The 27,057-nt window shown below is 56.7% G+C and overlaps 1 protein-coding gene across 1 annotated transcript in view; it reads left to right on the forward strand.

The window, feature by feature from the left end:
- The window catches only part of MAD1L1 (mitotic arrest deficient 1 like 1), a 316,273-nt gene that overhangs the window by 175,460 nt on the left and 113,756 nt on the right, over nt 1–27,057 (forward strand). Inside the window, exon 13 of the mRNA XM_080829793.1 lies at nt 8,110–8,166. Coding sequence (XP_080685919.1) covers nt 8,110–8,166 — 57 coding nt within the window. The remainder of the gene's footprint in view (nt 1–8,109; nt 8,167–27,057) is intronic.

Here is a 27,057-nt window from a genome sequence, read left to right on the forward strand (position 1 = left end):
TAGGACATCTAGTACCATGTTGAATAGGAGTGGAGAGAGGGGGCATCCTTGTCTTGTTCCTGACCTCAAGGGAGATCACTAGCTTCTCACTGCTGAGTATGACGTGAGCTGTGGGCTTGTCCTATGTGGTCTTTATTATGGTGAAGCACTGTGTGTTGGTACCTAATTGATTTTTATCATTAAAGCATGTTAAATTGTATCAAGCACTGTTTGTGCACCTGTTGAGATGATCATATGATGTTTGTCCTCCATCCCATTAATGTGGGGCATCCCATTGCTTGATTTGTGCGTCCTTGCATCCCACTCAGTGGGGATAGATCCCACTCAGTCATAGTGTGTGACCCTCTTTTTTTTTTTTTAACTTATTTATTTGGGACTGAGAACGTACACATGTGGAGGGGAGGTGGGGGAGAGGGAGAGAGAGAATCCTAGGCAGACTCTGTGCTGAGCATGGAGCCTGACATGGAACTCTTAATCCCATGACCTGGAGATCACAACCTGAGCCAAAAATCAAGAGTCAGATGTTCAACCAACAGAGCCACTTATGCACACACATTGTTACCCTATTAATGTGCTGTGGAAAATGGTTTTCTAGTACTCTTTTGAGGATTTCTGCATCTGTGTTCATCAGGATACTGGACTGTGGTTTGGTTTTGTTGTAAGATCTTTGCCTGACTTTGGCATCAGGATAATGCTGGCCTTGTAAGATGAGTTTGGAAGTGATCCTTTTCTCTCTGGTTTTTTGGAGGAGTTTGAGAAGAATTGGTAATAATTCTTCTTTAAATGTTTGGCAGAGGGATGCCTGGGTGGCTCAGTTGGTTAAGCGTCTGCCTTCAGCTCAGGTCATGATCCCAGGGTCCTGGGATTGAATCCCATATCAGGCTCCCTGATCAGTGGGGAGTCTGCTTCTACATCTCACTCTGCCCCTCCCCTTGCTCATGCTGGCGTGCTCACTCTCTCTGTTGCAAATAAATAAATGAATAAGTCTTTTTTTTCTTTTTTAAAATAGATGTTTGGTAGAATTCACTGGTGAAACCAGCTGGTCCTGGGCCTTTCTTTGTTGGGAGATTTTTATTACCAGTTCAGCCTTCTTACTTGTTACTGGTTTGTTTGGATCTTCTGTTTCTTCCTGGTTTGTTCTTTTTTTTTTCCAAGATTTTATTTGTTTATTTGACAGAGCACATGTAGGCAGAGCAACAGGCAGAGGGAGAGGGAGAAGCAGACTCCCTGCTGAGCAGGGAGTCTGATGCGGGGCTCAATCCTAGAACCCTGGGATCATGACCTGAGCTGAAGGCAGACCTTAACCACTGAACCACCCAGGCGTCCCTTTTCATGGTTTTATTCTTGGAGCTTGAGTGTTTCTAGGAGTCTGTCCATTTCTTTCAGGTTGTTCTGCATATTGGTAATCATCACTAGTAGTTTTTTACGCACCTTCGTATTTCTATGTTATCTGTTGCAATGTCTTTTTTTCGTTTCCGATTTTCTGTCAGTTGTGTGTGTGTGTTTACTGAGTTTTGCGAAAGTTTTGTCAGTTTTATCTTTCCAGAGCAGTTCTTTGTTTCTGTCCTCCCCTGTGGATAGTCATCCCAGCCCATGATCTGTGGGGTCACAGCAGAGACTTCTGACCCACACCTTGCTGATGTCCCAGGCCAGTCCTTTGTTTCCTGTCTTGGAGCAGGAATGTGGTGACTTTGGGACTGGCTTCTTTGTTGTCTGGCTCCAAATTAAACCTCTGTGGCTGTGGTTCTTGAACTTGGTGCATGTCCAAAGGGCGTGAAGGGCTGTGCGTCCCTCCCTGTGAGGCTGTGACTCTGGGAGTGTGGGGGCTGAGCTGAAACATTGTCGCTGTGGCAAGTTCCAAGGTTACCTGACCGCACTGGTCCCCACTCACACTCCGAGAGCCCTGCCCACTGAATGGGAGGGACCGAGCCCTGCACCAGGTCCGAGGCACCACTGGGGAGAGCCTCATGTTGCCTGGGCGTGCTCTGCGTATGGAGAGGTGTCAGCCGCTTGGGTCACAGCAGCAGTGGCCTCGGAGTACAGATGTCTCCATCTGACAGGCCGCACTGCAGCCAGGGTCACCTGACAGAACCCGGGCTCTGGGCTACCACGCGGCCCTGGGAGCAGCCCACTGCTGGCCTGGCATGGCAACAAGCTTGTCTTGTGGCCGCTGTCCATGCAGGGTGGGCTCTTTGGGGCCTCTGCCAGACAAAAACCACAAATGGGCGTGGGTAGGGCCCGATGACTGTTCGGTGTCTCCTTTTCCCTTCTTCTTGGTCACAAATGACATTTGAAGTAGAGAAAAGTCAGGAGGCCTAAGGCTTCTGTCTCATTCCTTCCGTGCAGCCTGTGACTTCGGGTGCACCCTGGCCTCCCTGGGCTCACACCTCCCCACTCCTCTCTGTAAGGCATGTGGAGACTGTGTTCAGTGCCCCTGCGTCTTCCCCAGCCCCATCAGCCTGTTCTTCCGCTGCCTGTCCCGGCCTGCGGGTCGGCCCCTCTGCTGGGTCCGGGCTCCGCTGCCGGCGGGGTGCTGATCCTCTGTCACAGCTTCTCACCTCCAGATAAAAATAGCCACAGAAGGTCTTGGCGCAGCCTCCACCTGTCACACGTGGCGCGTGGGCTTGGAACATGTGTCTGAGCGCAGTGGCCCCCTGCAGGCCTGGCTGGAGGACGCATCTCTGGAGCAGGAAGGGCTGTGGGAGCTGCTGGGTTTGATGTGGCTCGTGGCAGCCTTGTCTGCCTGATACGTGCTCCTGGGCCTCCCGCCTTCTGGGGAGTGCCTGGGCCCTGCACCCGATGTCCCTCTTCCTGTGCCACCTTCATACATCCACGCTCCAGCCAGCCCTACTGCCTTGCGGGCCCAGGTTGGCTGGGCGGGGCTGGAGCTCAGGTCCTGGGCCACCGGACGCTGTTGCAGGCGCACCTTTAGGATGTGCTCCAGCCTCGCAGCTGTGACGGGCCCAGGGGATGGTGACTTTAGCCAGCCTGCTGTTCCCTGGCCCCCAGCCTCCCTTCTGAGCCCCTCTGTAAGCCTCATGCCTGAGAAGTCCCCCCATTACCTCCGGTCCCCCAGCGTGCCGGACGAACACCAGCGTGCTGGTCGCATACATCCTTCCCTCCTTTCCCAGTGAGGACATTGGGGTGCGGAGCCAGGCTGGATGACAGGAGTGACATCTGAGTCCACATCTGGGGCACACATGCGTTCCTCCAGCCCTCCACCCAGCCTCCGACGTGTGAATGCTGGCTGCAGGGAGGAAACAGCCCTTCCTGGGGTCCTGAAACTGTGGTCTGTGGGCCCTGCTTAGACTGTACAAAACCCAGGCAGTGACCACTGCCACCTGGCCCCTAGAACTCGTGCGACTGTCTGAGGGCTCTGGGTGCACCTTCTTCCTCTTCTCCTGGGTGTGAGCCTGGCTTTCCCTGAGGCCTCAGGGAAAGAGAGTGGCGGCGCCGAGAGCCTGCATGTTGTGAGTGGGACAGATGCCGCAGATGATGCGGCCTGCGCCCAGCCACCTGTGGCTGACGAGTCTGGGAGGTCTGACGGCATTCTTCTGTTCAGGCAGCAGCCTGGCCACAGCAGAAACCTCAAGGGGGAGGAGGGAGTAAGTCCCTGCGGAGTCAGGCTGAATGCTTCGGACAGATGCCATCCTGGCCGGCAGCTGTTCTCATCGACAAGCGGCTTTCTGTGTAGACAGGCCACCCCGAGGGCAGACCTGGGCCCGCCTGCTGCCTTGGCCAGGTGCTGCTTCCTGCTCCCAGCTGTTCCCCAGCTGTCCTGGACATGCCCCTCCAGGGGGGTGACACCTGTAGGGACAGTACCGCAGGAAGGAGTAATAAGCTAAGGCCCAGTGGATGGGCTCTCACCAGCAGCCTCAGGGTGGGGGGGGTGCTGGCAGGTGCCTGACCATAGGCTCTGCACCTACATTAGGGCTGGGCGAGCATCTTGCCTGCTTCCCGGTCTTGGAAAGACTGGCGTGTTAGAACCTTCTGGTGTTGGGTATGGGCCAGGAGGTGCAGGGCTCTTGGGTCCAGGGCACCCACGGGGATGGGCGGATGAGGCTAGCACACCGCACACGCCTCCTTCTCTGTGTGGCCTGCCTTGACTCAGGCCTGGTCGCTGACTGGGCTCCTTTGTGGTAGCACGCTCCAGGGTGGGGGGACACTTGAAGAGGTGCCTGGCACTGAGGGTGGCACATGGGGGCCCTGGACACCTTTCTGACCAGTGTTCCTGCAGGGCTGTCATCTGTCATGGGTGCATTTGGATGGACCATGTTTACTGCTTGACTGGGAGTGTCCCCCGGGCCGCGGCTAGTGCCTGTTCAGTCCCGATGCGGCTGCATTTGAGCCGTGGCTGTCTGCTGTGCTGCCGCGGGGAGCTGCCCACCCTGCCCTCTTCCTCCTGTCTGCCCACCCACCCTTTGTCCCTGCTGGAAGCCCAGCTGCTGTGTGACAGGATCCTCCTCTCCCTCGTCAGCACTGGGGCCACAGTGCCCGCTCAGCACGCATGTCCTCTCTCCCTGGTCCCCTGTGGCCTCTGTGTCCCATAATGCATAGATGCAGCCAGTGAAGGCTGCTAGAGTCTGGGTGAGGGTGACCAGTCCTCAGTCCCTTGGGGGCCTCTCTGCTGCCCCTTTCCCCAGCTCCCTCGGCGCCAGCTGTCACATGTGCATGAGCCAGAGGGCACACGCCCCCCCCCGCTCCACACCCACGGGTCTGGCCCTGAGGAGAGTCAGCCCACCCAGCAAGAGGCTTCACCCTATGCTGCCTGCCCTACCCATCCCATCCCCTGGTCATGCAGCTCCTCGGCTGTGGGCTTGTGTCAGCACCCCACCCCGTGGCCTCCCCAGCCTGAGCCCTCCCACATGCTTGGGGTCCTGGACACAGAGGGCCTCCTATGGGGGCCATAGACAGGTTGTGGGGTGGTGTTCGGTGATGGTGTGCTTCCTGCCCTTGGAAACTTCTGCCTTCACGTAGCAGAATGGACTGTTGCCTCCTCTCTGACTCGTCCTCCAGGGTGCAGGGGCCTGTGTTCCAGCCTCCCTCTTGTCGGGGCGTGACACACACGGTCTGCCACAGCGATCCCTCCCTGCCTGTGGGCACACTTCTCTGTAACTCCGTCCTCCTGGTGGAGCACCTCGGGGGTGGGGGGGTGCCCTCTGCTCTCCTGTCACCTCTGTGGGACACAATAGTTGTCAGTGTCTGTCTCATTGAGTGTGACAGGTACCCTTGCACTGCATGGGACCTTTGGCCTGGCCAGAAGGAGGGTGGCAGAGCCTCCGGGCCTCACTCCCTGGGCGGTGTTATTCCTGACAGCTGCCCCGAGGTGGGACTTCCTCGGAGAGGTACAGGCCAACGCTCCATTCCCAAGACGGGGTTGACTGTCCTCCAAGTCCCGTTTTTGCCAGCTCTTCTAGTTCCCCAGGATCTCTGCAGTCCTCACGGGTGTCTGTCAAGGTTGTGCCTTTTCTGAGCCCCGTGTCGTGCAAGGATTGGAGAAGCATGCCACCTGCATTTCTGTCTTGCAGGGACTGGGATATTGAGCAGGCCACCGAGCATCTTAGATCAGCCTCTGCCTGTTCATCACGGTCTCCACGCCCCTGCTCGCACACGTGGGTGCAGAGACCATGGTGACGTGTCTGCACCCATCTGTAGTTCTGGAGACGGGGCCCTCTGCTGCCCAGACTGCCTCAGTGGTCACTGCTCCATTTCTGCGGCTCGTTTGCCGAGTCTGAATGCAGGAGCCTGGCTGACACCTGGTGTGCCCACGGGCAGACTCAGCCCTGGACTTTCTTCCGTTCCTGGCTGACCTCGCACTCGAGGGCTGTGTGGGGATGCTGGTGTCACCACTGGGTACACAGTGGTGTGCACACCACAGTGTGTGGGTTAACCCCTTGCCGTGGAGCACCAGGCAGTTTCCGATGGTGGCTGCCACAGCGCAGCCGGGCACACGTTCCGTGGTTTCCTGTGAACACATTCATGGGTGGGATCCCTGAGCGAGAGGGGACGCGTGCTAGACTTCAGGCAAAACCCAAGTCATGCCGCAGAACAGTTTCCTAGTTTTAATCCCCGTTGTCTGTCCTGATGGCTGGGATTGCCCGAGCTCTTTGTCTTTGCTGGTGAGACGGGTGTGGGCTGGTACTTCATGGCAGACCTCAGCTGGCCTGTCCCTGTGCTCATTGGCACAGGTGCTTTGCCCTCTGGGAAACACCTGTCTTGTGCCCTCTTCTCTGTCATGTGGTTTCTGTTACTGCTCTGTAGCTGCTCTGTTTCTGCTGCTGACCAGGTGGGCGGGGTGGGTGTCATCCCCAGTAGGAGCCCGCGTGGTGTTGGGGGCAGGTGGCCACACTGCCCAGGGCCTTCCACCTGGGGGACAGCCTGTAACACTCCCCTCTCCCTGACAAGCCACTCACAGATGCCAGCCTGAAAGGGTGGGAACCACTCCCGCTCCCAGGTGGGCCACGTCCCGGCTACACAGGCTCTCGTCCTATCCCTGTGAGTGTGCATGTGGCCTCTCCCGGGTGGCCCTGAGTTGCAGCGTGATGTTCCCTTGGCTTCCTCCTTCAGCCTTCCTTCAGACGTCACGTCCTGCCCACAAGAGGTGGTCTCCGCAGTGCCTGCCAGCCTCCCTCCCCAGCCCCCACACTGGCCCACCTGTGCCCCCCCCCCAGCCCTCCACCAACCCACCTGATGGCTGTGCCCATCTCTCTGTGCCTGGCCTGAGGTGAGCTATGGCATGAAGCTTAGCACTTGGACCTAATGAGCAGTGTTTGGTTTGGGGTTTTCGGCTTGGTTTTGTGGCTGGGGTTTTAGCAGACTGCACTGCTGGGGCAGTGATTCCCATCCTGCCTGTGTTCACTGTGTTTTCAGTTCTGCTCCTGGGAGTGTTGGTCACGTGGCCTTGCAAGTATTGATGAGTGTTCAGGAGTCCTGGCCTCGTTGGCAGGGCTGGTGTGTTGGGAGTGGGTATGCTTAGGGAGCTTGGTGGCTGCACCCAGACGTCACGACAAGATGCAGGTCTCCCTTGGCCCGAGGACCCAACACTGCCGGCCTCATTGGCAGCCACCTTCCAGCCACCCTTCCGCAAGCCTCGGGGGCTGGGTGCTGGGACCCCACTCGGTGCCCTGAGCGTGGAGGCGGTGCATGACCTCTGCATGTCCGTTGCTTGTCGCTCTAGGAAAGACAGCGTGTCCAGTCTGCAGGCTGCTCTGGTCTCTGCTCAGGGTCAGACTGTTCCTTGTGGTGGCACGGGCTCTGTAGCTGTCACCTTGGCACCTGTGTCCCTGATGCTTCTGCACGGAGGTGGCTGCTGGCACGTAAAATAGTGGCCTCACAACTTGCTTGCTGCATCTGTTTTCACTGTTTTCTGAGAAAGGTGTGTGACTGCTTCTGTCCCTGCATGGCGTGTCCTTGGCTGATGCTGCTCAGGAGGCATCCACGCAGGACCCCTGGCAGCTGCTCACCATGCCTGTGGCATCGAGGCCAGGGGCACACGGCAGTGATGAGGGCCTGGGAACCCGGCCCTGGGTGCTGGTGGGCGGCTCTGGACTTTGGTCTGCTGCCTGTTTCGTGGTGGTGTCATGGAGATGTAACATGCCAGCTGCACTGGCCAGGCTGGGAGGGCGGCCACCACTGATCTCCTGCCTGTGTCACCGGGAGCTGGCTTGGCCCTGCTGTTGTCCCTGGTCAGGAACCTCCCTTGCATCTCCGTCCTGGGGTGGGCCAGGTCCCCGGGAAGGATCCTAGAGACCCGTTTAGGGGACAGTGGTTAGGGGGTGTCAGAGGTTTTCCTGATGTTGGCCCTGTTGGAAATGTCACCTCCATAGCTTCCTCCAGAGTCTGAACTTGGCGGGAGGGCGTGCATTGTACTCCTTGTGCCAGGGGTGTGAAAATCCATCAGGAACGTTTCTGTGCCCGTGACTGCATTATTGCTTCTGGAAGCAGGCTCGGGGGTGGACTTCCCACCGTGTCTCCCAGCACTCCAACCCCCTCCCTGGGCTGCCTCGCAGCCTCCGAGGCCTCTCCTGTGCTCAGGCAGTAGGGTGGTAGGGGCAGTGGAGAGGGGCAGCAGGAGGCCTACTGACAACTGCTTTCTGTCTTGTCCTGAAGGCTCAGCTGTCGCAGGCCCTGGAAGAGCTGGGAGGCCAGAAGCAACGAGCAGACATGGTGAGTCTCTTGGTGGTGGTCTCCGTGGCCACAGGGAGCCCGGGGCATGGGGAGCTTCAGAGCCTGGGCGCGGAAGAAATCATATCCCTGTCAGGCACAACCCTGCAGGTCCCTGATGGTCACAGGGTGTCCTCTCACAGAAATGCAGGAGGGGATGGGACGGGCATGGGGCTTGGAAGCTGGAGCCTGGCCCCCAGGGACTCTGATGTGGGGACCCCAGTGCCCTTTCTGCTCTGCTTCCTGACCTGCTTGACATGGAGCCAAATGTGAAAACCCTTGTGATCCCCGCTTGACCCCCATGGCCAGGTGGTCATTTGGTAGTACCCTGGCTCTGGACCCATGGCAGCCCCACCTCATAGGGTGTGCAGACAGACACCCACCTGACCCTGCAGCCTGCATTGCCCTGCTGAGCACTAGGTGTGCTCCTTGGCCGGGTGGCCTTGTGGCCGTAGGCTGCCTTTTCTGACCATGTTCCTCCGGATGGACCGCCTGTGGGGCTGGGTGGGCTGTGGGCCGACTCCACTGACCCTGGCCTGGGCACCCCGCACCGAGAGAGGCTTCCTTACCACCATCGGGGGACAGACAGCATTGCTTTTAACGCATCTTTGTCCCATACCAGCTGCAGGTCCTGCCTCCTGCTCTGGCCCATGGTCTGCTTTCTGTGGGGACCCAGCCAGCAGGCTCACAGGGGGGCCACAGGGCACATGTGAGGTGCTGTGGGGGCAACTCTGCCCCAGGCCACACGCCAGCTAGTTGGGGTTGGGGCAGGCTCAGGGACTCACATCACAGGTCGGGGTTCCTAGTGTACAGTCGTCACTTGTCAGCCCCCTACCTTGACTTGTCGCCTTCACCTGCAACACAGGAGTGGCCCACGGGTTGGCATGTCCTGTCCTTGGGTATGTTTCATCTGTCCTACAGCCGCCCCCATGGCCTCAGGCTATCCAGCTGTGTCTTACTGCCGCTGCCACTGTCTCCGTAGTGGAGGGCGGGGCCAAGCTGACCTGAAACCTGCCCCCTCTTGAGGCAGGGGCCTGAGGATGGGAGGGGATGAGGCCCAGGTACCAGCACCCAGGAGCCTGAGGCTGGCTGTGCTCAGAGCCCCTGACTGGCAGGGCGCGTGGTGGGCTTCGGTCAGACCGGCCGTGCCAAAGGTAGACACGGTTTAGTTAGAGTGTGAGGCCAGAGGTCAAGGATGGCAGGATGGCCTGGGCAGTGGGTAGGGGAGTTCCCTGTGGGATGGGAAGATTGGGGAGGGCAAGCCAGGAGATAAGCATGGGGGTCTGAGATGCTGTTGGCTGTTGGGTGCCCAGGCCTGGGGGTGTGAGCTCCCACGTTGAAGCTCTCGAGGCTCCTGGCATGTGTGGGTCCTCTGGAGCCAGCGAACCTAGCCAGGAAGGTAGAGCCTGAGGTTCGAGCCCTGTCAAGCTGCTCCAGCCCTGGGACATGTGGCCCCACTTGCCAGGAGCAGGGAGGCAGCCCTGCAGCACCGTCCTGATGCCACGCACATGCTCTTCAATCTATAAGTCAGCCCGCTCTTTCCGCCATGAGGGCCCGAGGGCACATCCAGTCCCCACAGTGTCTGAGTTCTCCGCAGGGGCAGTCACTGTTGAGTGAGGGGAACCACCGTGCTCCACGTAGAGGCTTCACCCTCATCTGGCGGGGTCCGGAGGAGGCGCCTGCCTCCGGTGAGCCTGGGGTAGGAAGCTTTGTAAACTGCACGGCCCAGCTCGTGCGTGTGTGCATGACTAACAGCACTGTGGGTGGGGGACAAGCCTGGGGCTGCAGTTCGGCCTGCCTGGTTTCTAGACCTGCGGGGTGGGGGTGGGGGGAAGAAAGCCAGGGGGAGACCCTGACGTGTGGGTCAACATGCATCGTCCCCTCGGCTTTGACCTGAAGGGAAATGTGCCCGAGGGCATGTGTCCATGCCGTGCACACAGGCAGGCGGAATGAAGATGGAGTCGTGCCGAGCGCAGGCCCAGCCCTCCTTCCCTGGCTCCTCAGGGTTTGGAAAGGGCAGGAGCTCCCACGGTGGGGCCGCAGGGGCCGCCGGGGCCGCCGCGTCTCATCATGGGGATATCCGAGGGACGTGGCGCTGGAGGGCAGCTTTCCCGCCTGTGTGTTCCCTTGTTTTCTGCCCATGACGTTTCTTTTCATCGTGTAAAGCTCCCTTGAGCCCTGACATACTGAAGCCCGGTTCCATCTCTAGACCAATTAGACTGGGACTCGTGGGGTGGGGGGCCCACTTCTGCCCAGGTGCTGCTGACGTCAGCCAGGGTGGATGGCGCTCTAGACCTGGCGCCCCTGCCTCAGCTCAGGGGCCCCTCCCCAGCGCTGCTGGGCCTTTGGGGAACACGCTCATTGGGGAGCTTTGGGTGAAATGTCCCCGTGGCTCTAGCCCCGCAGAGCCAGGCAGGCAGGTGGGGACCCGGCTTTTCCCCCAGTGCGCTCCCGGCTGGAGCCTGGAGGTGCCAGTGTTTGGTACACATAGGCGGGACGTCTAAGGAACGCTAGCTCCTTTAGAGCTGGGCTGTGGGTGGCAACTGCCTTCTGATTGTCACATCTTGAGCTTGTGTCCCGTTTATTTCTCTTCTCTCTCTGCTTCCCGCTTAGCAGCAGCACCCAGTGGAGTATAGCAGGCACTCCCTCAGAGGCTCTTGGGCTCTCCTCTTCCTCCGTCCTCCCCAGCGGCCCCTCTGCGTCCTGAGGCAGTGAGCCCGGGTGGGCCCCCAGCCCATGAGGAAGTGGGTCTGGCCCTGCTGGAAGCCCTATTTGGTGTGGCAGTTCGAAGGCAGGGTCCGCGGCCAGAGCTCCCTGTGACACGGGGACCAAGCCACTGTGGGTCTCGCTCTGTGTGGCCCTCAGCCTGTTTCGGGGACAGTTGTGGCAATGGGTGTGACGGAGCGCACCTCTCACCGCAGGAAGGTGTGCCCCCCAGCCTCTGTCCAGGTGGGTTGGGGACGGCCTGGTTCCTGTGCCACCTGTCCCAGCCTGCTGTCTCTGGGTCCTAAGTTGATTCACTATTTAGGAGAAGAGAGAAAAAAGAATTTAAACATCTGTAGCTAATTGCAGATGACAAGACAAAGACAGTTTGCCTTTCTGTTATTAATTAGCAAATGTATGCTAATTAGGAAGCATGGCAGAATTCAGTCCTTTCTCTTTAAATGCAATTAATATCACAAGGAAAGATGTCCTGGGCCATAGTTGTATCATTAACATCCCTCACCCTAATTAGACATGGCCAGCGGTGGCTGGAGAAATGAGTTTTTTGATTATAACTATAAAAATCCCTCTAATATTTTATGTACTCCAGGGAGCAGGAAGTGAAGACTTATTTTCCGATTTAAGGGGAATGACACCCCTCACGACTCTGGGTAATGACGCTGTCATCTGCCTTGAGTACCGTGTCCGCTTCTGGCTCCGGCGGGCTTGCACTGGCCAGCCCAGGCCTGTGGCGGGGCAGCCAGGAAGGGCTCTGGCGGGAGAAGTTCCATCCATGCACTGGCTGCAACAGATGCTCCTGGGGTGTGCATGGTGTGGCCGCATCCCAGCAGGGCAGGCCTGTCGTCCTGGGCTGAGGAGCGTCCACGAGGCTGCAGCCCTCGGCCTCCATGCGGCCTCTCCCAGCCCGTGGCTTCCATCCCAGAGTGCGAGCTGCGGCTCCGAGGGGCTGGTGCGCAGATGGCCAGAGATACCAGTGAGTGGCGATTTTCAGCTCTACAGAGGGGCTGTGCACCCAAGTGTGTGCCTTGCTGATGTGTGTGGGACCGCAAGAGCAGTGGGGGGTGCCGGGAAAGCTCAGGAGGAGTCGTGTGCACTCGCGTTGTTCAGTGCTGGCAGCCGGCATCCGTATGTGCCTGCCGCCCGAGAACCAGGCCTTATCGCTGCCTGCCAGTGTTGCCAGCTGCCTTCCGGAAAATTATTACAAGAGTCTCCTGGTTCTGTGACTGACAGTGACTCGTTTCTCGTCCCAGATCCATCCTGCCACGCGACCAAACCCGGGTTGGAAGATTCCGCCGCCTCCACCAGAGAACTTTGTCTGTGGTGGGGGAGTCACAGAGGCTCATGGGGGACGTCATGCAGGGACCCAGGGCTGGTGGCAGCCTCGGATTTTGGCCAGCCTGTTCCCTCGCAGGGTTCTGCGCACATACAACAGTGTCTGACTGTGTCACCCGCTGCTGAAGCCCAGCGTGCTGGCCGCGTGCCTGGCTGTCCTGTAGGCTCGGGGTAGCCGGTGCGGGAGGTGGGCCTTCCCTGAAGGGAGCGGGGCTGCTGGCCGGCTGGTGGCCCTGAGTGGTAGTGCTGCCTCATCCACACCCAAGCCACGTCCCGGGTGTCTTGGGGTGCCCAGTGCCGGGCACGGAGTGAGCACTCGACATGCAGTGGGGTTGATGTGGGGTGGGCATCTGCAGGCTGGTTGGTTCTCGAGTGCCCCGAATACCCACGGTGAGGGTTCGGTTTATTACTGCGCACTCCCCTGGCATGATGGGGAGCCGGGCGCTGTTCCAAGAGCTCCGCACACGTCCACTCTCGGAGCCCTGCTAGGTGGCCCTGTTGTCACCCCCCCTCCTTACTCAGCAGGAGGCAGAGGCCTGGGTGCCAGTGAGTTCCAGCTCTAGTGGCTTCGCTGCTGGCGCACACCTCTGCCTGGGCCTTCAGGACTCCCAACTGTGTGGGACTGTCCCTTGTGTTCCTGACTGCACTGACCCATGTGAGTACAGGCCATGTGGTCAGCGTCCCCATCTGGGAAGTGTCCGATGCCCAGAGCTGTGTGTGCCTTCCAGAGTGGCTCTGCTGAGTACTGGCCCCCAGGGAAGAGTGCCTGGGGTAGCTCTGTGGGAGCCAGGAAGCCATTTGTAGGGATGGAGGGAGAAGGGCTTAATGAAGTATATGCAGAAGTTAGTGTTGAGCTGACTTGCAGTGTACAGGGCTGCCCCTGAGAGCAGAGTCCCCAGCAGTCGCCTAGAGCTGGAGGGTTCTGGGAAATGGAGGGACATGAGCTGGTTTCCAGCTGCTGTCCTTTGATGGCTGTCCTCGGGCAGAGCTCACGAGAGCATGGCGCTGGCTGCCCTCGCCGCACTGGCTTGTCTGTCCCCCAAGCCCCAGCGTGTGGGTGTCCAGAGTCCAGCCCTGGGTCCCTTCTTCCTCAGGGTGCTCCCCGTTGGACCCTGGCAAAGGCCAGCCTGGGGCTCTCTGCCCTTGGCCATGGTGGTTCCGCATCTTAAGATGTAGCTCCTAAGGGAGAGATGGGGTTGCATGCCGGGGACTGGACAGCTCTGCATGCTGGTGGTAAATCGGTCGGATTCGGCGAATGTTTCCTCAACACGACACTTCCCGGCGGCCGTTTGGACTTTCCACGTCTTTCCACATGCGTGTGTTCACTGAGGCCCCTGCTGTGCTCTGTGCACTGCTTCCCTCACCCTTCCGCGTCTCCCCATGCTGTTTCTGCCTCTCGGAATGTGTTCCTGCCTGGCGGGCCTGAGTTTTCCCCTCAGCATTGAGCTAAACATCCTCCGCCTCCCCCACTTGCTGTCCCTTCGTAGGACATGTTGCCCTCCCATTCCGTGCTCACTGTGGGCACAGTATTGTCATCACAGCCGTCATCCTCACTGTGGCCCTGCTTGGGATCATGCTGTGGCCACCGAGTGTGGAGCGCTCGCATGTGCTGAACACACGTTCGCTGCTGTACTGGACCGTGTCTTGGAGTCCTCGCCGCAGACCCTCCTATGACCTGGCCATGACTCTGACGGGGGTACAGATGCAGTGAGTGGCTGGGAGGGCAGCAGGCCGGTGGGCACTGTGGAGCGGGTCCACGCCAGCTGTTTTTTGTGTACAGCACTGTCCTGCAGGACCGAGCCTGGGACTTGGGTTTAAAGTACCAAGCGACTGGAGGTGGACTCAGAAGCATCCTGTGCTGCTGGGCCTCTCGAGTGGGGTGGGGGCTGGTCTTTTTGGTTTTGCCAGGTTTGCAAGGACCTAACAAGAGGTTGGTGATTTATTACCTTAAAAAGATCCATTGGCATCTTAGGGACATTGTCCTGAGAAGATGGCTTCTTAGCCTAGGAAATAAATGTCTAATGGTATAATTTCTGGTTCTTATTTGATCCCTACACAAAAGGAGAAGAAAACTCCCCAGTGTGGAGGGAGCACTTTGGTTTGTTCCTGTCTGGAGCAGAGGAATGTGCAATTCCCAGAGCTGTAGCATGTTGAGTGACTGGCAAGGCCTGACCTCTCCGAGTTTTCTGTCTCGGCGGAAGCTCGGACTTAGCTCGTCAGGTCTCACGGAGGAATCCTGCCATCTTGTGCTCGTAGACTCTGTGCAGTACTGACCTCCCATCCGTGATGCCGGCCGTGGCTCAGGCCCCATGGTCTTCATGGCCTTCGCTGGAGCTTAGTCCCTTGTTCCCATGTGTCTTACATGCTTCTTGCTAGGCCTCTCCCCAGGTGTTTGATCATTTCCATTATTCTCACGTTGCTCTCAGCCCTGGTTGACAGCCCCATGCTCACCGCGAGCCTTCAGGGCCTCTCCCGGGGCTGAGGGGCTGAGAGCAGGCAGGCACCCAGAGGAGGAACTGGAACCCTCCCACAGGCCCCAGCCCACACAGTTGAGACACAGTGAGAATCTGGAACAGCCATAGATCGAAATTGGTTAATTTATCTTTAAAAACCATGGGGTTCCTTCCAGCCAGGGGAATTCTCCACAGTAGACCTTGCCGTGCTTGTCCCATTCTAAGGACAGTATTTCTGTTTACTTTAAATGTCTCGCGACGGGGCACCTGGGTGGCTCAGTGGGTTGGGGCCTCTGCCTGCAGCTCGGGTCATGATCCCAGTGACCTGGGATCGAGCCCCGCATCGGACTCTCTGCTCTGCGGGGAGCCTGCTTCCTCCTCTCTCTCTGCCTGCCTCTCTGCCTAGTTGTGATTTCTGTCTGTCAAATAAATAAAATATTTAAAAAAATTTTCTTAAATGTCTCGCGTCTCTGCAGTGACCCTCTCTGGCCTAGCTCCTTCTCAACTACCCGGTCTTACCATGTCCGTGCCACGTCATTTTGCTGCTTACCGTTTTATCAAATCCGCTGTGGTTCCCCTCCCACTCATCCGCTGTGCGCCCTGCCGGTGTGTTCGGGAGAAGCTGGGTCAGATGTGGTCTTGGCTGTAGCGCCCACGGCCCTCTGCAGGGGCTCAGCTGGCCTGGATTCTGCCCGCCAGGGTCTGGCTGCTGCTTCCTTTGGCCCTTGGCCTGAGGGGGAGGCTCGTGTGGTGGCCATGGCCACCCCCTCCTCTGGAGTCAGGCTTTTCCTGCTGCCTCCCCGACTAGGAAGCGTGGGAACGTGGGTGTCCTGGTGCCCCCGGGTGAGCCCTGTGAGGCAGAGCTGAGCTCAGGCATTCAGCAGCATCTATGACTTCACCTGTGGAGACATGAAGGGCCCAGAGTCCTCAGAGCTGTGCCACATTTTCTGGAGAGGGGGTTTCCGTTCTCATGGGGTTTTCCTGGACTTTCTGACAGTCTCGGCTCCCGGTGTTAACAGCCGCTGTCCCTCAGGGGGCAGCCTCACTGGAACCCTCTAGCAGCACCTGGATGCCTCCTTCCACATGTTTCTGGGGTAGGCATCCCCCTCCGAGGAGCTGGGCCTGGGGCAGCAGAACCTTCTCTAGGGACCCAGGTGGAAGTGAGCTGCCTGTGCTGCCTCCTGATCTGGACAGCGTTTGGCTTTGTTTCCGGTTTGTTTGGGTTTTCCAGCTGAAACACTGGATTTCTCTAAGTGTGTCTCTGGGGCCTTCCTGTCTTCTCTCACCACGTGCCTGTCACCTGCTGCCGGGCTGCCCTGGCCAGTGTCTCTGGCTCTGAGTGTAATGGCCCCTGGGGCGCTTTCCAGCCTGCCCGCTGGGTCCTCTTTCTTAGCGGGTGTGCCGGCATGGGGGACAGGTCCTGGAGGGTGGGCACTGTGCTTGCACGTGCTCTGCACCTTGGCTGCTTCGTCTGAGGCATAGGCAGGCGTGTACCAGCCCGGGTGACCAGCTGTGCTTATGAGGGAATGCCCAGGAGAGCCACCAGAGACTGCCTGTGGCCTCTGGTCTGTCGCATCAGGTGTGTCCCTCTGGTATGGATGGAACATGATGAGGGCATTCTGTTTCGGCCCCCTCGCCCCTCCCCAGGAAGCAGCAGCCACCACAGGGACCTTCCTGGATGCATGATGGGCCAGAGCTGAGCAGAAAAATGGCCTTTGACCAGGATTCCCACTCTGACCTCAGCGTTGTCTCTTCTCTGGGACATCTGAGTCACCTACCCTGACTGGGCTCTGGGGAGAAGCCCAGTTTGAATCCTGGGACGCAGCAGGCCTTGGCTCCGTCAGTACCACCTGTGGTCCTTGGCCCAGGTGGGCCCTCATGTGTCCCAGGAGCAAGTGATGGAACAGACGAGGGGTTTGAGCATCCTTCCTCTGGTGCTCCCCAGCGCTGGGTTCATTAGGATCGTGTCGAGGGAGAGGCACATTTCCCCGCTCCTCCTGTTGGTTGTGGCCTCATGAAACCGGGTAAGGCCCTTGGGATCAAACTGTGTATCCTCCCAAATTAAACTGGAATACACAGTCTCTATTTAAAGGTTATGCTGTACTAGCGAGCCAGCCTTGAGTACCATTAGTATTAAAGTTTAATGACGCTTTGGAGCTGTGAGTGAGCCTGGAAGGCCAGGCCTCCTTGCAAGGAGGGAGGGACTTTATCACCAGAGGAAACAGGCAGGTCAGAGGCTGGTCCACGCTGACCCTGGCATGCTGCCGTGGAGGTCTGTGCCCAGTGCTTGGGCTGCTCTGCCACTCTTGCTCTCATCCGCTTCTGCTCAGGGTCCAGACCCCCAGAGAGCTCCACCTGGAAGTGTTCATCAGTCCCCCACCCTCTGGGTCTCACGCTCGGAGGTGAGTTCTGTACATGAGACCTCACTCTGGGGGCTCTGCAGCCGGCCTATCGGAAGAAAGGGAGAGAAGACACAGATTACCAGCATCAGGAATGATAGAGAGGGCAGGAACGCTTGTCACTGTCCTGGTGGGTATGAGGTGCATGTCGCTGTAGTTTTGGTTTGCATTTCCCTGATGGCTAGTGATGTGGATGGAGCATTTCCTCACATGCCTGTTGGCCATTTGTATATTTTCTTTGGAGAAATGTGCTTTCAGATCCTTTGTCCATTTTTAAGTTTTTAAAATCTTTTTATTGAGTTGCAAGACTTCTCTAGGGGTTCTTCATAAATTATAGATACTGGGTCCTCATCAGATAAGTAATTTGTGGGTTGTTCCCTCTAGAGAATGTCTTTTGGTGTGCACACGGTTTTGCCTTTTGTCCATTTTGTCTTTTTTTTATTTTGTCATTTGGTGTTCTTGGTGTCATATCTAAGAAACTGTTACCACATCCAGGGTCGTAAAAGATTTGCTCCTGTGTTTCCTTCTAGGAGTTTTGTGGTTTTAGCTCTTACGTTTAGGTTTTAATCGTTCTGATGGTGTGAGGTAGGGGTCCACCTTCCTTCTTTTGCCTGTGGACATCCAGCGGTCATGGCACCATTTGTTCAAGGACTGTTGTCTCCCCACTGAAAGTGTCAGTACCCTTGTCGACGATCATTTGACCATAGATGCTTGGCTTTATTTCTGGATTTCCGTTTGGGTCCCTTGGTGTGCGTGTCAGCCCTTCGTCAGCACCATGCTGTTTTGGTTACCATCACATCGTGGTAAGTTTTGAAAGTAGTAAATGTGAATCTTCCAACTTTCTTCTTTTTCACATTGATCTTGGCTGTTGGGGTCTTTGTAATTCCATGTCAATTTTGGTATCAGCTTTCCCATTTCTGCAAAAAAACACTGAGTTGCATTGAATCTATGGATCACTTTGAGGAAGATTGCTGTCTTGGACGGCATTAAGTCTTTCAACCCATGGACACAGAATGTCTTTCCATTTATTCAGGCTTACTTTCTTCTGTTTTAGCAGTGTTTTATAGTTTTCAGTGTGTATGTACTCCCTCCTTCGTTACACTTACAAGTTTTTTATTCTCTTTGATGCTCTTGTGAATGGAATTGGTTTCTTTGTTGATTGTTCACTGCTGGTATTCAGACAAGCCGCCAATGTTTGTGTGTTGGTCTTATTTCCTGCCGCTTTGCCAAATTCTTTTAACTCCAGTAGTTTTTGTGAATTCTGTAGGATTTTCAATTTATGAGATCATGTCATCTGTGAGTAGAGATAGCTTTACTGCTTCCTTTCCAAAAAGACCTTGGAGGTCTTTTGTTTTTTGTTCTTGCCTAACAGCTCCCACTGGAACTCCAGTGCCATGTCGAATAGCAGTGCTGGAAGTAGGCATCCTTGTTTTGTTCTTGATCTTAGGGGGAAGCTGTGCGTCCTTTCCCACAGAGGATGATGTGAGCCGTGGGTGTCAGTGAATGCCCTTTATCGGCTTGGGGAAGTTCCCTTCTACTCCTACTTGATGGAATGTTTTATAATGAAAGGGTGTTGGATTTTTGTCAAGTGCTTTTTCTGCCTCAGTTGTGATGATAGTGAGTTTTTTTTTTCCTTCATTCTGTTAACGTGGTACATTGCATTAATTGATTTTTGTATGTCGAGCCATTCTTGCATTCCTGGTAGAAGACCCACTTGGTTGTGGTGTGTGACCCTTTCAGGTGCCGCCAGTGGGGCTAGCTGCTGGTTTGTTGAGGTTTTGTATGCCTGGGTTCATAAGGGCTCTTGGTCTTCGTTTCCTTTTCATGTGGTGCCTTCTCTGAGTGTAGTTTTGGGGTTATGCTGGCCTCATAGTGGAAACTGAGACGCATTCCTCCTCTTTAACTGCTGGGAAGAATTTGGAAATTCTGTGTTAATTTTTTTTACATGATTGGTAGCATTCTCCAGTGAAGCCATCTGGTCCTGGGCATGTGTTTGGTACTCATTGAGTGTCCTCACTTGTCATGGGTCTGTTCAGATTTTCTACTTCTTCTAGACTCAGTTTTGGTGTTTGTGCGTTTCCAGGAGTTGGTCTGACTTGTCCAGGTGGCCTGACTGTTGGTGGACAGCTGCTCCAGGACACTCTGAACATCCTTCTTACTCGCTAAGGTCAGCAACAGTGACTCTGCTCCCCTTTCTGCCATTGGCAGATGGGCCCTCATCTCTCCCTCCGTCAGTCTAGCTAATGTTGGTGGTTTGTTCAGCTTCACTTCTCGGTTGCCATGATTTTTCTTTTCCATGAAGGGGTTTTCCCATTGACTTGGACTTGCCTTGTTTCTGTCGACCTTCTCATGTAACTCACCTGTTCTCTCTACTTTCCGGTGGTTTCTTCATCCCTGAGGGGAATGGTTTGATTATGGTGCGCCTCGCTGCACTTTGCTGTGTCGCCTGTGTTTGGGGTTTCTGCGCTACTGAGCTCCGTGGACTTGCTGTCCTCATCCTTTGTGAGTGTCTAGTTACCCACAGTTGGGGTGCTGGGACTAGTGCCCCAGGCCCCGTGTGCTCTTCTCCTTTCTGAAAATTGTCTCACTCTCTGTCTCGTGAATCGTTCCTGTGGCTGTGTCTCCAGCCTCCCTGACCTAATCTTCCAGCACAGTGACCTGTGCATTTTTATTTCCAGCATTGATGTTTACGTTTCTACAAAGTTTGCCTCGGTCTTCCTTTTTCCCCGTGTGTCTCTACTTGATGTTTGAAAGTATGGCATTTAGTTATGTGGACTGTTTCAAAGGCGTTCTGTGCTCATTCTAACACCTGCGTTGGGTGGATGCCAGAGACCCATGTGAGCTTCGTTCAGGGATGCAACGAGGCTCCTTAGAAGTGGTCCAATCTGCTGGGTGGCATCTTGACATTCTGGGTTGCTCTGGGTCAGCGCTAGTTCTGGGGCTGATTATCACCAGGCCTGGGCCTCGGCCTTCTGGGGTGCTCTGCTGGGTGCCCCATGAGTGAGGGGCTTTGGAGTCTGGCTGGACGGAGCAGGTGCTCTTCCCTCTCGTCCCTTCTCCTGGTTCAGTCTTTGGTCCGGAGGTCTTTCCTGTCCTGCATCTGCCTGTCAGGGTTGTGCCGCGTACTTGTGGGGGACCCTGCATGTGCCCTGCTCCATGGAGTCTGGCTGCCACTGTCACCCCGTGCTCCTCACTCTGCCTCCTCAGCAGGGATAGCAGGCTGGGACAGCCAGCAGGCCTGCCTCATGCCTTCCAGCCTTCCAGTTTTCCAGAGGCAGTCCTGATGGTGGAAGCCTCTGGCCCAGCTCTTCCCTCTAGCCTGTTGTACACCTGTCCTCACTTAGAGCACTGGGCATTTTTTCCAGAAGGTGCCAGGGCATAGGTCATTGATTCAGAGTCTTTTGTGAACACAGATTTGCAGAAAATCACACTTGATGTACTGAGTACTTCCTGATACCAGGGCCTTTGCCCGATTGTCCGGGGCTAGGGTCAACTTAGGCCTGTTCGCTGGCCTAGTCAGGGCTCCTTCCCGCCCCTGTGGCTGTGTGGATGGGATCTCAGTCTGTAGGCTGTGGCCCCAGCTCTCATCCTGGCTTCCGGGTGCTGAGTATCCTGTGGACTCGGCCCAGTGTCCCCGCTGGGGTGGAGACGGGAGTGCTGGTGTGAGCTCTGCCTGGGGCAGCCCAAGCAGATCTGCCCTCAAAGGGCTTGGGAAGTCCTGGTGTGGGATCTTTGGGTAAATAGTAGGTTTCTGATCCCTTTTGGGAGGCCAGCCAGCCTTTGTTGTATTAATCTCTGGCTTGTAGAGGGGATTTTTACTTGTATATGAATATTCCATTAATCTCTACAGACTGATGGGAGGACAAGTAGTAACTTTGAGAAGTGATGGGGCCTCCTGAGCCGTGACCTACTCCGGAGACCTTGTCCTGTCCTGTGTCCTCCTGCCCCTTGCACACCACACTCTGACCCTGCTGCTCCCCTTCTCCCCACGTCAGACTGATGGGGATTGGCGGCCGGTTGGTGGTCTGGAGTTCTGACCACACAGGGTCCACATGGATGTCTGGGGCGGCTCCAGCCCATGCTTGCCTCCCTGACTTGAGCAAGTAGGGTCTCCAATGTGAGGATCTCAGTGGTTGATCGCGCATGTGTCCATGTTCTTGATGCCTCTGTGCCTTTGCCCCCACTGTTCCCGCTGTCTCCTTTTCCCCCTGGGACAGTCCCTGTCCTTGAAGCTGCGCATGTCTGTGTCCAGCTGCGTCCAAGGTCACGGCGTGGTTTCTCAGCAGGCACGTCTTTCTGCCTGCGTACACTTGGCTAATGTTCAGTATCAGATGTCGCACTGCAACCTTCCTGCCAGAGGTGGAGGGTTAGGGCCTAGCCAGGGCTCTAGCCCCTTCAACAAGAGCCTTCTCTTGGACCCTTTGGTTCTCAGTAGCCGTGTGGGGCTTGGAGGCTGCTGGGGGCTGCTGTGCACACGGGTTCAGGGCGTCCCCCTCGATGCCGGGTGGGGGCTCCATAGGTGCCGCCCCTGCTGCCCCCTCTGGGCATGGAGTTGACATAGATGGGACAGGTGGGACATTCATGGTTGGGTTGTGGGCCTTTCATAGTTTTGCTTCCTGCCATGAGCACATCACCAGACTGTCATGAGTCTGTCACTGGCACCCTTGACAGCAGGTGACCCTTACGGCCCTTGCTTTCCTAGCTGCTTTGGAAATGCCCATAGTCAGTAGCAGCCTCAATATCAGACGAAGGGGAAGGAAAAGAACAGGAATCGATGAGAACGGTACCCCTACGTGTCAGCGTGTGTGCGCGTGGACGTTGACTGTCCGGTGAGAGTAGGGCTCATGTCCGGAGCTGTAGGGGACGTGGCCACATGGCATGCTGTGCTGGTGCTCCAAGGCCATGAGCTTGCCATGGCAATGCAGGTTTCTCATGTGACAGACAGTTTTTGTGTTGTGACCAGGAGTGTCCTTGTCCTGCCCTCACGGTGGGCGGCTTCCCACGGACTCCATTGCTGCTGAGAGCATGCGGGGAGCCTATGCACTGCTCTGTCGAAGTGTGGGGTCTGCGTGTGGGTCAGACTCGCCACTTGATGCCCCTACAAGCTTGGGCAGCACCCTTAAAATCAATGCCATGTGCCTGGGGGTTCCTGTGTGTCCTGTGCTCGGGGGTTCCCTTGTGTCCTGCCTGAGGCAGGGGGCGCCCTCAGCTGCTGTGCCTGGCTGGCAACCTCCCCAGCGAGAAGCTGGCACAGAAGCCCCGCAGACCCTCCAGCCACGCTGGGCTGGGCCCCACCACCTGGGGGTTGCAGTCCCAGGAATTATCGATGGGGGGCCAGCAGCGCTGTCACTACCAGGGGCTGGCAAGCAGCCCCCTGCTTCTGGACCTGGGCTTACCTCTGCCCACCCCCACCTCTGGTCAGGAGAGTGGCGTGGCCAGCTGTGGGGCTGCTGGGGCAGGCGTCCGTAGACGGTGTGCCTCTCAGCTCTTGGGCCTCTGTCCTGGCTGACTTGTCCCCTCATCAGCAGGGAGAGGGGCGTCCAGCATGGGGCAGCAGACCAGCCCACTGCTGTCTTGAAGTAAATGCACTTAGAGCTAAGTGACTGTGCCCGTTTGTGTGCATGTCGCCTGGGGCTGCCTGTGTGTGAGGCAGCAGCAGGCCTTCATGCTGTGAGTGGGCTTGATCCATGCCAGCGCGGGGGCCTGGCTTCTAGGGCTCTGTGCTAGAACCCGAGCTCTGCCGGTGTTTGCGAAGATGCCCTGATGTGTGGGCACAGCCCTCCCAGGTACAGCCCCCTGGGAGGCAGGTGGGAGGTGTCCAGGGAGCCCAGACCCCCAGACCCTGGCTGTGGGTTGGCCGGCAGAAATCCCAAGGGCAGCATTTCCCGGTGCTCTCCGCTATCTGCGCGTGTCTGCCCAAAAAGTGTGAGACTTTCCTCGGGGCCCGTTGAACCAGTGCCTTCCCTGTGGTCTGGGGTCAAGGCTGAGAGTTCCAGGTAACCCCGAATTCATTCAGCAATAGGGTGAGGACCAGGTTCGTGCTCCTGGCCCCTGTGAGGGCCTGGAGGTTGGTGCTGGGCCTGGTGGGAGCAGCCTCTCCAGAACTCAGCATTCCTGGGGCAGAAAGCCAGAGGGACAGTAAGGACCTGTGGTTGGGGCATGTGCTGCGTGTGAACTGCTGGCTGCGGTTGGCCGTTGAAAATAAAGGCTTGACTGGGTGGCCTGTCCTTTGGTGGATGCTGGCCTGGGCTCTGAGCCAATAAATGGGTATTTTTAGTGTTTCCGTACTGCTTGAGTTAGCGACATGTGCACATGGTGTGAAGTAAGGTTCTGGAAAGAAGGCGAGATGGTAGTGCTCAACCGTCTTCCTGCCCAGTAGGCCTTTGTGCTGGAGGCTGCTGGTGTCCCCAGGGTCTTGTGTGCGGGCTGGGAGGTTCTGCGCCGCCTGACTTCTTCCTCAGGCAGCCTCAGAGTGGAGCCGTCAAGTCTTGGGCAGTTCATGGCCTTGGCGTCAGGGTGAGTGGTAGGCTCTGTTTTCCTCATCGTCGGAGCCAGGGAGGCTGGGGGTAGAGGGTCCTTCGGCCAGGCCCAGGGCGACTGGCGCCTGACCTTCTGCAGGGTTGCCTCCCCGGTCCCCATGCATGTTCGGCTCTGGGTTTGGCACGAAAGTGGCAGAGGGTGTCAGCCCGCCTTGGCTTTGGAGGAAGGTTGACCTCCTTGGCCTCAGCGTGCTTGGCTAGGCAGCGAGAAGCAGCAGCCTCCAAGGGGGCCGTGGACAGGGCTGGCACATATGACTTCCCCAGGGGCATTCCCGTTTGTGAGCACAGTCTGCCAGTAGCCGGGTTCCCTGGGCGTTAGAGTCATTTGGAGCAGGCGCTGCTGGTAATTATGCCTGTTAATTTGGAGAGTGAGCCCAAGAAAGGAATATAAATTTGCGTATTAACTTCAGAGGTTGGAAAGGCAGAGCAGCGTCTCTCTGGGACACACATGTGGAGATGAAGCAGGGAGCTTTGTGGAGGGGCTCCCGCGGGCCCTTGTGAGCCCAGGACCTCATCCAGGCTGTGCCTGGCTTGTGGATCTGGGCCTTATCACGCATGCTGCCTTGGTCCACGTGTTGCGTCTACAGACAGCCCCTCTGAGGGTCCTCCCTTCGGAGCCCGACCTAGGAGCTGGCCGTGGTCCTGGAATGACTCCCAGAGCAGCCCTCATGGTTTTGTCATTTAGCAAGTCTCTCAGAAGGTGCAATCCAATTAGTCCTGTGTTCTTTTTTTTTTCTAAACCAACTCCAAATACAGATTTTTCTCAGTCAAGTATGAAATAGGTAGGTGCAGACGGCAATATTAATGCATTTCCAATTTTCACTTCTTCCAGTGCCAACTCCTAGCAGCGTGGCTTCTCCTGTGCCTCCGAGCGAGCCAGGGCCAGGCCTGAGGGTGGAGGAGGGAGGGGCTGTGGGTGGGCGCTGGGCGCCCTTCAGAGGAGTGGCCATGCGGCACCATGGGGAAGGGGCTCCGGCTCTGGCATGTGCCGGGCCCTAGAATGGGCGCTTTCCTCTCGGTCTTCTCGCTTTCTGCTCAGACTTCAGGAATAGGAGGTTCTGTCCCCACTTTACAGATAAGAACATTGAGGTTCAGCCTGTATGTGAACAAGCCCAGGGGCTCCCGCACAGTGTAGCGTGAACCCCCCCAGAAGAGGGGCCCGGGAGAGAGGCTGTTCCCAGGCACCAGTAACACTGCTCTCATCCTTCCTCCCACAGCCCCTTTCAAATGCGACTGGTTTCCTTCCTTTTAAATGCCGAGGCATTTAAGTAGTTTCTGAAATTGGGTGTCTGGTGGGTAAAGAAGTTTGAGGGCACGGATTGCATGGAGCACTGGGTGTGGTGCAAAAACAATGAATACTGTTACGCTGAAAAGAAATAAAAAATTAAAAAAAAAAAAAAAGAAATTCCAGGTCTCTCTCCCTCCTGGATAGCGTGCTTCCTTGCGTCTTTACCTGGGATCCACCCCCTGCCCTGTGCTGTCCTGGCAGGGCCTGGCCCGTCCATGTTCCCACGGCTGCACTGCTCTGGACCATGCACGCAAGGGATGCGCCAAGCATGGGCGCGTACTGGTCAGCCACGAGCCCTGGGCCCTTGCCCATGGGCCTGGCCTGCCTCCTGCACCCCGGCTGAGCTGGGAATCGGGTGAAGAGGTGACGGCAGCGTGTCCACCTTCAGGGGTTCCCAGGCCCAGGAGAGGAGACTCTCCTTTCCCAGGAAAGGAGAGTCACACACTGGAAGTGAACGGCTCAGCAGCACATGGGGGCCGGCACTCCCCTCTCGGGAGGACTGGTGGGGAAGGTAGCCTTTGAGGTAGGTGTGGATGGTGGCAGGGGACTGACTGGCAGACAGATACCATGTGTCTTGTGTGCCGGCCACCGTCCTGGGATGGGGAGCTGGGGCGGGGCGGGCTCTCCCAGGGCTGAGGCAGTTCCTCATGGGCCTTAGCACATGTGGCCTGTAGCCCTCGGAGGCCTGGGGCGTCAGGCCCCAGCAGGGTGGGAGAGGGTGAAGTGGAAAGCCTGTTAGTTAGGAGTCAAGCTTACAAGTTAAAAGGGCCTGTTTGGCCTTGAACACTGTGGCATAAGTCAGCAGTTCCTCCTCCTTTCCTGGAAATTGTCCAAAAGTACCAAGAAGAATAAAAGCCAAAAAAGGCAAACCTAAATTTGGGCCAAACAGAACTTTAGCTAAAACCCAAGCCCCTAACGGGAGGGAGCTGGCCCGCAGCGGAGGCGGTGGCAGGGCGTGGGGGACGGAGCCCCTCAGTGAAGCTGCTCAGAGAGAACGCTGCTGGAAGGAGCAGCGCCGTGGACCTCCTCCGCCACCGGGGCACGGCGCAGGGGGAGATGGAGATGAGAGCTTGCAGCTTCCCCTCTTGCAGAGAGAAGTCGGGAGGGTGCATGGAACTCGGAGCCACCTGGTCAGGTTTGGAAGAAGAGAAGGCACCCTGTCCTTTCTGCAGTGTGGCCCTTTTGCACAAAGCTGGATTGAATGAAAATCACCTTCACCAATGAGTAATGAAGGCAACATCACACAGTTTTGTAAAACCCAAATGTTTTGTAGAAAAGCAGATAACAGAAAAAAATTTCACAGAAAAAATTAACAACCCGACCTTGAGCAGGTGAAAATTGTGAACATTTTGCCAGGAATCCGGGAGTGTCCGTGGGGCCGGAGCAGAGGCTTAGCTGGAGCTGGTGGGCCTGAGGGCCGGGGTGTGTGTCTACAAGGAGCAGCGGCCACAGCTGAACCCACAGGCCTGGAAGACTGAAACCAGTGTGGGGGTCAGGAAATAGGGCCAGGCAGTTGCTGTGGATTCTGTAAACGCGGAGTTCATGTATTTCATGGAAATTCTCTGGAAGGGAGCAGACGAGAGCGGTCATGGTAGTGGCAGTGTTCCCGCCGTGGTAGCTGAAGGTTAAAGCATTTGAAGTTAATGTCGTGTAGTGAGAGCACTTTTAACTGTTGAAAGTGAACAGTGAGAAGGGTCACACTTCCGTTGCAGGAGGCGAATGGGGACTGTCAAAAGCAGAAGAGTGTAGGTATTATGTCAAAGGAAGAGTTACGAAAGCAACCACTAGAACAGAGAGATACAGACTCATTCCACACAAAAAAGTAAGCAAGATGATGATACATCATCGATGTTCAGAAAGAGCAGAAATGGGGAGAGATTCGGGGAAGTCCTCGAGGACATCATCAGGAGAGTTTGACTTTGTGACACCTGGTATTTCGAATGGACTAAGAATAGTGATGGAAGGAACAGTCTGTTTTAGATAAAGCCCTCAGCCCCCAAACTAAAGAACGCTGTTTATAAAGCGCTCATGGGAAACGTTCGCCAGAATTTACTGTATATTGATGATATGGAAAACCTTCCTGAGCTCAAACAGGCAGAACTAATGCAGACACGCACCTGCTCACGACATGATGAATTTGAGATTATGAACAAAACAAA

Source organism: Martes martes (assembly GCF_963455335.1).
Source record: "Martes martes genome assembly, chromosome: 18".
NCBI classification, from domain to species: Eukaryota; Metazoa; Chordata; class Mammalia; order Carnivora; family Mustelidae; genus Martes; species Martes martes.